Source organism: Scyliorhinus torazame, chromosome 2, assembly GCF_047496885.1.
Source record: "Scyliorhinus torazame isolate Kashiwa2021f chromosome 2, sScyTor2.1, whole genome shotgun sequence".
NCBI lineage: Eukaryota > Metazoa > Chordata > Chondrichthyes > Carcharhiniformes > Scyliorhinidae > Scyliorhinus > Scyliorhinus torazame.
In genome coordinates, this window is record NC_092708.1 from 401,702,884 (window position 1) to 401,718,579 (window position 15,696).

The window sequence follows — 15,696 nt, forward strand, 5'->3', positions numbered from 1 at the left end:
GACTAGTCGGGCAGCACGGTAGCATTGTGGATAGCACAATTGCTTCACAGCTCCAGGGTCCTAGGTTTGATTCCGGCTTGGGTCACTGTCTGTGCGGAGTCTGCACATCCTCCCTGTGTGTGCGTGGGTTTCCTCCGGGTGCTCCGGTTTCATCTCACAGTCCAAAGAAGTGTGGGTTAGGTGGATTGGCCATGATAAATTGCCCTTTGTGTCCAAAATTGCCCTTAGTGTTGGGTGGGGTTACTGGGTTATGGGGATAGGGTGGCGGTGTTGACCTTGGGTAGGGTGCTCTTTCCAAGAGCCGGTGCAGACTCGATGGGCGAATGGCCTCCATCTGCACTGTAAATTCTATGATAATTTATGATAATTTAGCGTGGCCAATCCACCCACCCTACACATCTCTTTGGGTTGTGGGGGGTGAGACCGACGCAGACACCACACGGGCAGTGACCCGGGTCCGGGATCGAACCCGGGTCCCCAGCTCCGTAGGCAGCAGTGCTAACCACTGCACCACCGTGCCGCCCTGTAGCCACGTAAAATGGCTGACTCCCGATTAGAATGGCCAAACCCCGATTTAAAATGGCGAACGGAAGAGGCTGATGGGAAAATCAGCCAACAGGACTCAAAGGGACAGCTGCAGGTAAAACAGTGGATTCACCTCTGGGGAAGTCAGTCCAGACCGATACCTGCAGCCATCAACATCACAACACCCCAGCCATCTGCATTTTAATCAGCCATCCCGGGAACAATTGCTACAAATTAGCAACTCAAAGCCGACCCAGACCTTTCGGCGCCAGCAGGGGCTGACACAAAGAAAGGTAAACGACCACCCCCCGATCAAGGAATCGCTCCAGTATTGGAGTATATCGAACCAAGTGATTGGGACCAAGTCCAATCACTTCGAACCAGGTACAAGGTCCGCCCCGAGAGGAGGGAAGCCCCTGGGGACTATAAGAACAGGGGCCAAGTTCAACTCGACCCTTCTTCTCCTGTCCGCACCCTTCGAGACCCTTCTACAAGAAACCGTAAGTTTTACTCCAGCGATCACTACCAGATAGGCACTCCTGACTATCGGCTTGTACCAGCTTTTGAATCCCGCAGGCTCAGAACCAATTCGAAAGGCCATTCATTTCCCTCACCTGGTGGGCCATTTCCAATGTTAAGTATTGGCCTTTTAGTGGTAGCTAGTAGTCTAGAAGTAGGATTATTGTATAAGTATTTATTGCTGTATATAATAAATGAGCGTTGACTTAACTCTTACTAAGCGGTGTGTTGCATTATTAATCATTACTCGGACTTGAGCCACGTGGCGGTATCAGAAAGATACCTGGCGACTCATGAGCAAAGGTGACAGAATAAGAATAAGTAAACTAAGGCTAAAATGAGCAACAGCCCTCAATGTAAAATCTGTAGACGCACGCTTATCACGGATACACATTAACACACATTCTCCCTATACATATATAATTATACACACATACCATAATCATAGATACACACTAACAATATAGAATCCTAAAAGCTGCATCAAAGTGAAACGTAGCAGTTTGTGAGGCATCACGAGGTTTACGGCTAACAGACTTGACCATTTGTGAAACTTTGTTCGTTCCCACAGATCTACATGGCAACAGCATACGCAGCAGGACATCCCTTATCAGCAGCTGCCTGAGGAATGCTGCTTATAGCACAGATCCCAAGGACAGTCGATAAGGGGGCCCTCCACCCATTGTTGAGCAGATCGCGCAGCCGACGTGGGCTCGTAGCTGTTTCTGTAACTGTATCAATGTTGATGATTTCCTCTGCTCGGAGAGAGAAGTGCATGGTGTGTCCAGCAGCTTACTCCCTGCCGGTGCTCAATAAATCAACCGTTTGACATTTGAAGCAGGCCCGAGGTCGAGATTCATTCTCGCTAACAGCTGCTGCCTGGAACTCAGCACGAGTTGTGGGACCATTCAGCACCTTTCCATTGCTGGTCACCTTGTTACTGACAATCGGGAAATCAGACCAACCGAGAGCTGCTCACCGAGTGGAATTTGATTCCTACCAGATAATGTCGCTCAGTGCTGGTGCATAGCGAACATCCCATCTGTAAGACTTGACGATAGTAGTGATACTGGACTGCTGCGGCTGATAGCGACATCGACTGTGCTGATAATGCTTCACAATCCTGAAAGATAGAATGATAAGTAAGCGGGAGGGAAGCGGGTTCTGTTGATCAAATGATGTGTTGCTGATGTACGAGGTGCCTCAGTATGAACTGTAGTTGAGGAGCAAAGGAACACGTGGGCTATTCAGTATTGTGGCTACAAGAATAGGCCAGAGGCTGGGAATTCTGCGGAGAGTAGATCATCTCCTAACTCCCCAAAGCCTGTCCATCATCTACAAAGCAAAGGTCAGGAGTGTATTTAGGATGTATTAGAGTGCAGCTGGAGTTTGGAGAAGCAGGGACTTAGGTGAAAGAGGGAGGTTGTTGTTTAAAATTCTGGTTAGAACAGATTTGGAGTAACTGTGGCCAGTTCTTTCTTTTCTCCGGTTGGTGGATAGGATTGGTGAGTATTCCTGCTCCTTAAAATAAAAGTAAGGTCTTGGGGAATTTGGAGCATATGGGGAAAAGGGACTTTCGGTAACACTTACAGTACAGGGCACCAGAGAAAGAGTGAATCTGGTGAGGAGCAACTGAGAGAGCAATGGGAGAACTTTAAAAGGAGGCGCACAGCGTGGAGTTCCTGAGGTGACATCAGGATTTGAAAATGACCCTAAGCAAGAGGAAACTGCTGATTGGGTAGAACAGACGGTGAGTATTTATCCTAGCACTATCACTTAGAGTTTGTAAAGTCCTTCTTTTGTGGTTGACAGTTCGAAGGGTTATATTCTATATTAACGAGGTCAAGGGAAGAAGGAGCCTAAAGTACTTAATATAATTTGATTTTAAGAGTCCTTTAAAGGTTCAATCCAAAGGGGTATGTCATGACAGGAGAGTTCAAAGCTGTGGTTTGCTTCTCCTGCTCTATGTGGGAAGCTGGGCAATTTCCAGGGCCCAGAGCCAACATGTGTGCAGGAAGTGTCGGCAGCTGCAGCTCCTGAAAGCCTGGATTTTGGAGCTGTAACTGGACTCTGTGGAGCATTCACAAGGCAGAGAGTATCGTGGACAGCAGGTACAGAGAGGTGATCATGCCATGGGCTAAAACCCCACAGGCAGGAAGGGAATGGGTGGCCATCAGGCAGAGCAAGAGGACTAGCAGGCAGTGCAGGAATCTCCCCTGGCTATTACCCTGCAAAACAGATATACCACTTTGGATACTGTTGAGGGGAATGGCCTCTCAGGGGAAAGCAGCAACAGCCAATTTTGTTGCACCATAGTTGGTTCTGCTGCAGAGAGGAGGAGTAAAAAGAGTGGAAAAGCAATAGTTATCGGGGATTCAATTGTAAGGGGAATAGACAGGCGTTTCTGTGGCTGCAAACGAGACTCCAGTATGGTTTGTTGCCTCCCTGGTGCTAGGGTCAAGGATGTCTCGGAGCGGGTACAGGACATTCTGGAAGGGGTGGGGGGGTTAGGGTTAGGGTTATTTCCTGCATGCTAGGGAAAGTCCCGTCTATAAACAGGTCCCCCATCCTCCTAATACCTGCCCTATACCAGCCTTGGTATCCCCCATCCAACCTACCCGGAGCAAATCTGTGGTTATTCCGTATCGGGGTCCACACAGAGGCCCCCTCCTCCTGCCTGTGTCTCCTCCACTGCCCCCAAATCCTCAGTGCCGCCGTCACCATCGGACTTGTGGTGTATCGTGCCGGTGAGAACGGCAGCGGAGCCGTGACTAGTGCCCCTAGGCTGGTGCCTCTACACAACGCCGCCACCAGCCGCCCCCTCCTCCACCACCCACTTCCTAATCATGGCCACATTGGTCGCCCAATAATAGCTGCAGAAGTTCAGCAGAGCTAGTCCTCCCCCCCGCCCCCCCCAACCCCGGCAATGCCCCAGGAATCCCCTTTTAACTCGCAGGGTTTTATTCGCCCACACAAACCCCGTAAAAATCCTATTCACCCACTTAAAAAAGGACTTGGGGATGAAAATGGGGAGGCATTGACAGACGAAGAGGAACCTGGGGAGAACCGTCATCTTCACAGTCTGCACCCGTCCCGCCAGGGAAAGCGGGAGCATATCCCACCTTTTAAACTCTCCCTCCATCTGCTCCACGAGCCGGGTTAAGTTGAGCCTGTGCAGGGCATCCCAGTTCCTGGCCACTTGTATCCCCAAGTACCGAAAGCTCCTCTCCACTATCCTGAGCGGGAGCTCCCTCAGTCTCTCCTCCTGGCCCCTAGCGTGGACCACGAACAGCTCACTCTTCCCCACTTTCAATTTATACCCCGAGAAGCTCCCAAAGTCCCTCAGGATCCGCATGACCTCCCCCATCCCCTCTAGCGGGTCCGAAATGTACAACAACAGGTCATCCGCGTAGAGGGAGACCCGGTGTTCCTCCACCCCGCGCACCAGCCCTCTCCAATCCCCCGAAGTCCTGAGCGCAATGGCCAACGGCTCAATTGCCAGGGCAAACAGCAATGGGGACAGGGGACACCCCTGCCTCGTCCCCCGGTGCAGCCTGAAATACCCCGACCTTAGCCGGTTCGCGGACACACTCGCTACAGGGGCCTGAGACAGCAGCTTGACCCACCCTATGAATCCCTCCCCAAATCCAAACCTGCCTCGCGCCTCCCACAGATACTCCCACTCCACCCTGTCAAAGGCCTTCTCCGCGTCCATCGCAGCCACCACTTCCGCATCCCCCCCCTCCGAGGGCATCATGATAATATTCAGGAGCCTCCTCACATTCATGTTCAGCTGCCTGCCCTTAACAAAACCAGTCTGGTCCTCCAGAATCACTCCCGGGACACAGTCCTCTATTCTAGTGGCCAGAATTTTTGCCAACAGTTTGGCGTCTACATTCAGGAGCGATATCGGCCTGTAGGACCCACACTGAAGCGGATCCTTCTCCTTCTTCAAGATAAGCGAAATCAATGCCTGCGACATTGTCGGAGGGAGGGTCCCTCTCTCATTTGCCTCATTGAAGGTTCTTAACAGGAGCGGGTTCAGTAGCTCCGAGAACTTCTTATAAAATTCGACAGGGAAGCCGTCTGGACCCGGGGCTTTGCCCGACTGCATGCCTGCCAGCCCCCTGACTACCTCCTCCAACTCAATTGGGGCCCCCAATCCCCCCACCCGCTCCACCTCCACCCTCGGGAACCTCAACCGGTCCATAAACTGCCTCATCCCTTCCCCCTCCCCAGGGGGTTCCGACTTGTATAACTTCACGTGGAACTCCCTGAAGAATTCATTGACCCTCTCTGGGCTCAGCACCATGTTGCCCTCCTTATCTCGCACTCCCCCAATCTCTCTGGCCGCCTCCCTCTTGCACAGTTGGTGCGCCAGCATCCTACTCGCCTTCTCCCCATACTCGCAGACTGCCCCTTTCACTTTCCTCAGCTGCACCTCCGCCTTCCCCGTGGACAGCAAGTCGAACTCCGCCTGACGTTTCCGGTGTTCGTTCAGCAGCCCCCCCCTCTGGGGCCTCCGCGTATCTCCTGTCTACCCGGAGTATCTCTCCCACCAGTCTCTCCCTCTCCGCCCTCTCCTTCTTCTCTCTGTGGGGCCTGATGGAGATTAACTCGCCCCTGACGACCGCCTTCAAAGCCTCCCACACCACTGCCACCGTTACCTCCCCTGTGTCATTCGCTCCCATAGTTCTCAATGCTCCCCCCTATCCACCCACACACCTCCTCATCCGCTAGCAGCCCCACATCCAGTCTCCAGAGAGGGCGCTGACCCCGCTCCGCCCCAGCCGCAGGTCCACCCAGTGCGGAGCATGGTCCGAGACCGCAATGGTCGAGTATTAAACCCCCTCCACCCTCGGGATCAGCGCCCTACTCAACACAAAGAAGTCTATCCGCAAATAGACTTTATGGACGCGGGAGAAAAAGGAGAACTCCTTCGCCCTTGGCCACGCAAACCTCCACGGGTCCACACCCCCCATCTGGCCCATGAACTCCCACAGGGCCCTGGCTGCCGCTGGCCTCTTTCCCGACCTGGACTTGAATCGGTCCAAAATCGGGTCCAAGACAGTATTAAAGTCCCCTCCCATAATCAGGTTACTTGACTCCAAGTCCGGGATCCTACCCAACACGCACCCCATGAAGTCCGCATCGTCCCAGTTTGGGGCATATACATTAACTAACACCACCCGGGCCCCCTGCAGCTTGCCACTCACCATTATGTACCTGCCCCCCTTGTCCGCCACGATGCTCCCCGCCTCAAATGCCACTCGTTTACTAACCAAAATTGCCACCCGTCTGGTCTTTGAATCTAACCCCGAGTGAAACACCTGTCCCACCCATCCTTTCCTTAGCCTCGTCTGGTCCGCGAGCTTTAAGTGCGTCTCTTGCAACACGGCCACGTCCGCCTTCAACCCCTTTAAATGCGAGAACACGCAGGACCTCTTGCAGAAAAATTCTAAGGGAGGGATAAACCAACCATGGAAGTTGAGGAAAGGATTAAGTTGAAAGAAAAAACAGATAAAGAGGCAAAAGTCAGTGAAAGCCACGAAGACTGGAATAAATTCAGAATCCAGCAAAGGAGAATTAAGGAGACAAGAGAGAGGAAATACGCTACGATGGCAAACTAGGGAGGAATATAAAAACTGTCAATAAGAGCTCCTTTAAATATATAAAAAGGAAAAGGGAGGTCAAAATGAACATATGTCCCTCAGAGAATGAATCTGCGGAGATAGTTTTGGGGAACAAGGAAATAACAGAGGAGTTAGACAGATATTTTACACCAGTCTTTATGATGGAAGATACTTCGGACGTCCCATTGATACTAAAGAATACGGAGGAGTAATTAAATATCACCACAACTGGAGGAGCAGTACTAGACAAACTAATGGGGCTGAAGGCAGGTAAGTCGCCCTGGCCCTGATGACTTACATCATAAGAACTAGGAGCAGGAGTCGGCCATCTGGCCCCTCGAGCCTGCTCCACCATTCAATGAGATCATGGCTGATCTTTTGTGGACTCAGCTCCACTTTCCGGCCCGAACACCATAACCCTTAATCCCTTTATTCTTCAAAAAACTATCTATCTTTATCTTAAAAACATTTAATGAAGGAGCCTCTACTGCTTCACTGGGCAAGGAATTCCATAGATTCACAACCCTTTGGGTGAAGAAGTTCCTCCTAAACTCAGTCCTAAATCTACTTCCCCTTATTTTGAGGCTATGCCCCCTAGTTCTGCTTTCACCCGCCAGTGGAAACAACCTGCCCGCATCTATCCTATCTATTCCCTTCGTAATCTTATATGTTTCTATAAGATCCCCCCCATCCTTCTAAATTCCAACGAGTACAGTCCCAGTCTACTCAACCTCCCCTCGTAATCCAACCCCTTCAGCTCTGGGATTAACCTAGTGAATCTCCTCTGCACACCCTCCAGTGCCAGTACGTCCTTTCTCAAGTAAGGAGACCAAAACTGAACACAATACTCCAGGTGTGGCCTCACTAACACCCTATACAATTGCAGCACAACCTCCCTAGTCTTAAACTCCATCCCTCTAGCAATGAAGGACAAAATTCCATTTGCCTTCTTAATCACCTGTTGCACCTGAAAACCAACTTTTTGCGACTCATGCACTAGCACACCCAGGTCTCTCTGCACAGCAGCAAGTTTTAATATTTTATCATTTAAATAATAATCCCTTTTGCTGTTATTCCTATCAAAATGGATAACCTCACATTTGTCAACATTGTATTCCATCTGCCAGACCCTAGCCCATTCACTTAGCCTATCCAAATCCCTCTGCAGACTTCCAGTATCCTCTGCACTTTTTGATTTACCACTTATCTTAGTGTCGTCTGCAAACTTGGACACATTGCCCTTGGTCCCCAACTCCAAATCATCTATGTAAATTGTGAACAGTTGTGGGCCCAACACTGATCCCTGAGGGACACCACTAGCTACTGATTGCCAACCAGAGAAACACCCATTAATCCCCATTCTTTGCTTTCTATTAATTAACCAATCCTCTATCCATGCTACTACTTTCCCCTTAATGCCATGCATCTTTATCTTATGCAACAACCTTTTGTGTGGCACCTTGTCAAAGGCTTTCTGGAAATCCAGATATACCACATCCATTGGCTCCCCGTTATCTACCGCACTGTTAATGTCCTCAAAAAATTCCACTAAATGAGTTAGGCACGACCTGCCCTTTATGAACCCATGCTGCGTCTGCCCAATGGAACAATTTCCATCCAGATGCCTCGCTATTTCTTCCTTGATGATAGATTTCAGCATCTTCCCTACTACCGAAGTTAAGCTCACTGGCCTATAATTACCCGCTTTCTGCCTACCTCCTTTTTTAAACAGTGGTGTCACGTTTGCTAATTTCCAATCCGCCGGGACCACCCCAGAGTCTAGTGAATTTTGGTAAATTATTACTAGTGCATTTGCAATTTCCCTAGCCATCTCTTTTAGCACTCTGGGATGCATTCCATCAGGTCCAGGAGACTTGTCTACCTTTAGCCCCTTTAGCTTGCCCATCACTACCTCCTTGGTGATAACAATCCTCTCAAGGTCCTCACCTGTCATAGCCTCATTTCCAATTGTCACTGGCCAGTTCCTCAGCCATTTCCTCATCTCCCATCATTAAATTAAATTCTCATCCTCTAAAGGACCAATATTTACCTTAGCCACTCTTTTTTGTTTTATGTATTTGTAGAAACTTTTACTATCTGTTTTTATATTCTGAGCAGGTTTACTCTCATAATCTATCTTACTCTTCTTTATAGCTTTTTTAGTAGCTTTCTGTTGCCCCCTAAAGATTTCCCAGTCCTCTAGTCTCCCACTGATCTTTGCTACTTTGTATGTTTTTTCCTTCAATTTGATACTCTCCCTTATTTCCTTAGATATCCACGGTCGATTTTCCCTCTTTTTACCGTCCTTCCTTTTTGTTGGTATAAACCTTTGCTGAGCACTGTGAAAAATCACTTGGAAGGTTCTCCACTGTTCCTCAACTGTTTCACTATAAAGTCTTTGCTCCCAGTCTACCTTAGCTAGTTCTTCTCTCATCCCATTGTAATCTCCTTTGTTTAAGCACAAAACACTAGTGCTTGATTTTACCTTCTGACCCTCTATCTGTATTTTAAATTCCACCATATTGTGATCGCTCCTTCCGAGAGGATCCCTAACTGTGAGATCCTGAATCAATCCTGTCTCATTACACAGGACCAGATCTAGGACCGCTTGTTCCCTCGTAGGTTCCATTACATACTGTTCTAGGAAACTATCGCGGATACATTCTATAAACTCCTCCTCAAGGCTGCCTTGACCGACCTGGTTAAACCAATCGACGTAGATTAAAATCCCCCATGATAACTGCTGTACCATTTCTACATGCATCTGTTATTTCTTTGTTTATTGCCTGCCCCACCATAATGTTACTATTTGGTGGCCTATAGATTACTCCTATCAGTGACTTTTTAGCCTTACTATTCCTGATTTCCACCCAAATGGATTCAACCTTATCCTCCATAGCACCGATGTCATCCCTTACTGTTGCTCGGATGTCATCCTTAAATAACAGAGCTACACCACCTCCCTTACCATCCACTCTGTCCTTCCGAAAAGTTTGATACCCTCGGAAATTTAACTCCCAGTCGTGACCATCCTTTAACCATGTTTCAGTAATGGCCACTAAATCATAGTCATTCACGATGATTTGCGCCATCAACTCATTTACCTTACTCCGAATACTACGGGCATTCAGGTAAAGTACACTTATGTTGGCTTTTTTACCTCTGTTCTGAATCTTAACACCTCGATCAGTAACCTCTCCTAAGTTATATTTTCTCTTAACCTTTCTCCTAATTTTCCTTGTCGTCGAACCCATATCTTCATGTAACAACCTGCCGCATCGCTTACCATTAATGTTTTCACTTCCCGTTTTATTTCTTTTAGTATTCCTGGTCCTATTCACTGAGCTCCCCTCAGTCACTGTACCTTGTACTGTCGCCCTTTTTGATTTTTGACTATGGCTTCTCTGCCTTACACTTTCCCCCTTACTGCCTTTTATTTCTGTCCCTGTTTTACTACCTTCCAACTTCCTGCATCGGTTCCCATCCCCCTGCCACATCAGTTTAAACTCTCCCCAACAGCTCTAGCAAACACCCCCCTCCCCTAGGACATCGGTTCCAGTCCTGCCCAGGTGCAGACCGTCCGGTTTGTACTGGTCCCACCTCCCCCAGAACCGGTTCCAATGTCCCATGAATTTGAATCCCTCCCTCTTGCACCATCTCTCGAGCCACGCATTCATCCTCTCTATCCTGGCATTCCTACTCTGACTAGCTCGTGGCACTGGTAGCAATCCTGAGATTACTACCTTTGAGGTCCTACTTTTTAGTTTAACTCCTAGCTCCCTAAATTCAGCTTGTAGGACCTCGTCCCGTTTTTTTACCTATATCGTTGGTGCCTATGTGCACCACGACAGCTGGCTGTTCGCCCTCCCCCCACAGAATGTCCTGCAGCCGCTCCGAGACATCCTTGACCCTTGCACCAGGGAGGCAACATACCATCCTGAAGTCTCGATTGCGTCCGCAGAACCGCCTGTCTATTCCCCTTACAATTGAGCCCCTATCACTATAGCCCTGCCATTCTTCTTCCTGCCCAGCTGCGCAGCAGAGCCATCCCAGTAGCTGCAGAGAGAGTGGGTGCATTGGTTGTAATTTTCCAAAAATTCTTGAATTCTGGGGAAGTACCGGAGGATTGGGAAACTGACAATGTGACTCCCCTGTTCAAAAAGGGGAGCCATAAAGCGAGTAACTATTGGCCGATAAGCCTATCATCTACTGTTGGAAAAATGTTGGAGTCAATTATTCAGGAAGTAATAGCAGCACATTTGGATATTCATAATCTAATCCAGCAGAGTCAGCGTGGCTTCATGAAAGGGAAGCAAGTATAAGGTCTAGACAACTAAAAACAGACAAAGCTTTTGAAGAATGTCGGGAAAGTAGGAGGGCTAAAAGAGGCCATGAAACATCATTGGCAAGCAGGGTCAAGAAAATCCCGAGGCTTTTTATACATATCTAAGGAGCAAGAGGGTAGCTAGGGAAAGAGGAGGCCTACTCAAGGACAAAGGAGGGAAATCCTGCGTGGAATCAGAGGAGTGGCTGAGATCCTTAATGAGTACTTTACATCGGTATTTACCAAGGAGAGGGATATGACGGATGTTGAGGTTCGGGATGGGTGTATGAATACTTTAGGACCTGTCAGATAATGAAGGAGGAAGTATTGGATATCTTAAAATGCATTACGGTTTAATGCGTTTTAAGATATCCAATATCTTATCCCAGGTTACTGTGGGAGGCAAGAGAGGAAATAGCTGGGACCTTAACACATATCTTTGCATCATCTTTGATCACAGGCGAGGTTCCAGAGGACTGGAGAATTACCAATGTTGTCCCTCTGTTTAAGAAGGGAAGCAGGGATAACCCAGTTAATTATAGGCCGCTGAGCCTGACATCAGTGGTGGGGAAGCTGTTGGAGAAGATACTGAGGGACAGGATTTATTGACATTTTGAAGCGAATGGACGTGTTAGTAATAGGCAACATGGTTTTGTGTGAGGAAGGTCATGTCTTACTAACTTGATTGAGGTTTTTTTCAGGAGGTGACAGAATTAATTGATGAGGGAAAGGCTGTGGATGTCGTCTATATGGACTTTAGTAAGGCATTTGACAAGGTCCCTCATAGCAGACTGGTACAAAAGGTAAAGTCGCATGGGATTCGGGGTGTGCGAGCGAGATGGATAAAGAACTGGCTTGGCAACAGGAGACAGAGAGTAACAGTGGAAGGGAGTTTTTCAGAATGGAGATTTGTAATTAGTGGTGTTCCACAGGGGTCAGTGCTGGGACCACTGTTGTTTGTAATATATATAAATGATTTGGAAGGAGGATGGTCTGATTAGCAAGTTTGCAGATGACACTAAGATAGGTGGAGTTGCAGATCGTGAAGGGGACTGTCAGTGAATACAGCAGAATATAGACAGATTCGAGAGTTGGGCAGAGAAATGGCAGATGGAGTTCAATCCGGACAAATGCGAGGTGATGCATTTTGGAAGGTCAAATTCAGGTGTGAATTATACAGTAAATGGCAGAACCCTTAGCAGCACTGACATACAGAGGGATCTGGACAGTCAGGTCTATAGTTCCATGAAAGTAGCAATGCAGGTGGATAAGGTGGTGAAGAAGGCATTGGGCATGCTTGCCTTCATCGGCCGAGGTATTGAGTACATGTTGGCAGGTTATGTTACAGTTGTATAAAACTTTAGTGATGCCACATTCAGGATATTGCGTTCAGTCTGGTCACCACACTACCAGAAGGACGTGGATGCTTTGGAGAGAGTTCAAAGAAGGTTTACCAGGATATTGTCTGGTCTGGGCTGTTAGCTATGAGGAGAGGTTGAAACAACTTGGATTGTTTTTGTTGGAAGGACGGAGGCTGAGGGGAGACCTGATTGAGGTCTACAAAATTACGAGAGGTATAGACAGGGTGGATAGTCAGAAGTTTTTTCCCAGGGTGGAAGACTCAGGGGTCACAAGTTCAAGGTGAGAGGGGGGAAAATTTAGGGGAGATGTGCGGGGAAAATTTTTCGCGCAGTGGGTGGTGGGTGCCTGGAACGCGTTGCCAGTGGAGGTGGTGGAGGCAGGCACAATAGCAACGTTTAAGATGTATTTAGGTCTAAATGAGGAATCTGGATCAGCACAGGCTTGGTGGGCTGAAGGGCCTGTTCCTGTGCTGTAATGTTCTTTGTTCTTTGTGTATGACTAATTTCTTAGAGTTTTTCGAGGACGTCTGAATCGGAATGGATGGAAACATAGAAAATAGCAGCCATTCGGCCCTTCGAGCCCGCTCCGCCATTCATTATGATCATGGTTGATCATCCAACTTAATAGCCTAATCCCACTTTCCCCTCATTACCTTTGATCCCCTTCACCCTAAGTGCTCTATCTAACTGCTTCTTGAAAACATGCAATGTTTTGGACTCAACTATTTCCTGTGGTAGCAAATTCCACAGGCCGACCACTCTCTGGGTGAAGGCATTTCTCCTCATCTCCTAAATGGTCTACCCCGTATCCTCAGACTGTGACCCCTGGTTCTGGACACACCCACCATCCAGCAAGTACCCTGTCCAGTCCTGTTAGAATTTTATAGGTTCCTAGGAGATCCCTCCTCATTCTTCTGAACTCCAGCGAATACAATCCTAACCTATTCAATCTCTCCCCATAGGTCAGCCCTGCCCGTGGTGATATGCCTGTAGATAATATCACATGTACTCAGCAGTGTGACCTCCCAGCAGCAGGTGGCATCAGACATCAGTCAAGTGACATCCGGCTACCAGCAGAAGGTTGTAAGGCGTACATGAGATCAGTCGCACATAAGGGTAGTTCCAGGAGAGTTTAATGTAACTCTATGATAACTTGGTCTGTATCTAATCGTTACCTTACCAGGTGTACATTAATAAATGATAGTTCAGGCTAAATCACCAGCAGTTCTGTAGAATCATTGCAAGACAAGATCACAGAACACAACATGGTACCAGAGCTGAAGATTTGAGGGTAACGTCAGAAAAGTTAAAATTAGCTGAAGAACCAACCATTGGCGACTCAACACGGTAAAAGACACTGAAGTTCGACATGAAAGGTTGAAAGGCTCCCCGTCAGCTTCAAGTGTCGGGTAACGGAGACGAAAACTGGAGTGTCTTCAAGCAGCTGTTTAATCTCTTTGTATCGGCCCTCGGCCTGCAGGCACAGCCTGACGAAAGGCGACTTACATTGCTGCTCACGGTGCCCGGTTCACAAGCAATACTTTTGCTTTTGACAATGAGGAGGAGAGCAAGAGATACGATGAAGTCTTTCGGTACTTTGATCAACATTGCGCCCCCAAAAAGAATGAGACATTTGAGAGATAAATGTTGCGTACATGTACCCAGAAACCTGGTGAATTGTTTGACAGTTTTGTGACGGCCTTGAGGCTGAAGGCCCAGTCCTGCAACTTCAGCAACCTGAAATCTTCAATGATCTGCGGCCAAATTGTCTTTGGTAAAATAATTGATAAGCTTCGTGACAGGTTGCAGCAAGAAGATTTGGTATTGGAACAAGGAATAAAGATTTGCCATGTGGGTGAGGTGGCTGCATAGCAAATCAGCACATTCAGCTCGAAGCATTTTGGCACCAACATAGAGGAAGACGTCAGCGCCATTAGCGCTGTGACGCACGTCATGAAGAAATGTGGTCTCGGTGCAGGCGCTCATTTTAAGCAGCCGACAGGAGCCGCTGCCATCTTGTGCCAGAAATGCGGCAACCGACATGGCCCGTGGCCACGTCCGGCCTTTGGAAAAGTCTGTTCCAGGTGCGGCCATGTTGGGAATTTTGCAAAATAGTGTTTTTCGTGTCCTGCTGTGGACCAGATGGACTCCATCAATGCAGTTAATGAGATGACGCTTCATGAATTTTTTTGTGGATCTCATCTCAACCAAGGGCACGATGACTCTGCACATGACCAGCATACAAAATGATCAGGGGGTTGGATAGGGTGGACAGTGAGAGCCTTCTCCCGCGGATGGAAATGGCTGGCACGAGAGGGCATAGCTTTAAACTGAGGGGTAATAGATATAGGACAGAGGTCAGAGGTAGGTTCTTTACGCAAAGAGTGGTGAGGCCGTGGAATGCCCTACCTGCTACAGTAGTGAACTCGCCAACATTGAGGGCATTAAAAAATTTATTGGATAAGCATATGGATGATAATGGCATAGTGTAGGTTAGATGGCTTTTATTTCGGTGCAACATCGTGGGCCGAAGGGCCTGTACTGCGCTGTATCGTTCTATGTTCTATGTTCTATGTATGACTCTGAAAACAAAAAAGGAATGAAGTTTTGATGACCAATTGGAAAGACAGTTCCAGCCCAGCTGTTACCGTCAAAAGCAGATGGACCATTCCAGTGATGTTAATCGACATGATGATAAAATGCAAACTTGACACGGGAGCGAAGGCAAACCTCCTCAGTCTGGGTGATCTGCACATCCTGCGAATGCCGCTGGAAGTCGTAACCCAGCCAAGAACGCTGGTCCTCTACAGTGGGAACAAGTTTGAGACATTGGGGGAATGTGTCCTGGAAGCTTGGGTACACAATAGAAGACACATCGTACCTTTCTCCAAAACGTGAATCTATCGTAGGGGTGGATGCGTGTGAGACCCTGAACCTAGTGGAGCGGCTGTACGTCCCAGTTAGCGAGCTGACGAAAAATTACAGCGATTTGCAACCCGATACAGTGCCACAATTATCCGAAGAGATACGAGAGATAGTGAAAGTAGAGGAAGATCAGCCAGGGATGGAAAGTGAGATTCCGAAAGACATAGCAGAATTCTGGTTAGCCGTCTTCAAGAATGAGGACAGGCTCAGAGGCGGGATACAGAAGTATGATGAGCCCATTCTAAAGTATCTACAGGACGTTGCAATAAAAATTTCGGATCCCGGACAGCCAATGGGCTTCATGTTCAAGTCTGAATCGAAAGGGGCAGCACGGTGGCGCAGTGGGTTAGCCCTGTTGCCTCACAGCGCCGATGTCCCAGGTTCGATCCTGGCTCTGGGTCATGGTCTG

At 48.3% G+C, this 15,696-nt stretch overlaps 1 protein-coding gene across 3 annotated transcripts in view; it reads right to left on the reverse strand.

Annotated features, from left to right (window-relative positions):
* The window catches only part of tmem63c (transmembrane protein 63C), a 536,405-nt gene that overhangs the window by 143,966 nt on the left and 376,743 nt on the right, over positions 1–15,696 (reverse strand). For all 3 annotated transcript variants that reach the window (XM_072494521.1, XM_072494522.1, XM_072494517.1), the window contains one exon: positions 2,045–2,167. In XM_072494521.1, the coding sequence (XP_072350622.1) occupies positions 2,045–2,167 (123 nt within the window). The remainder of the gene's footprint in view (positions 1–2,044; positions 2,168–15,696) is intronic.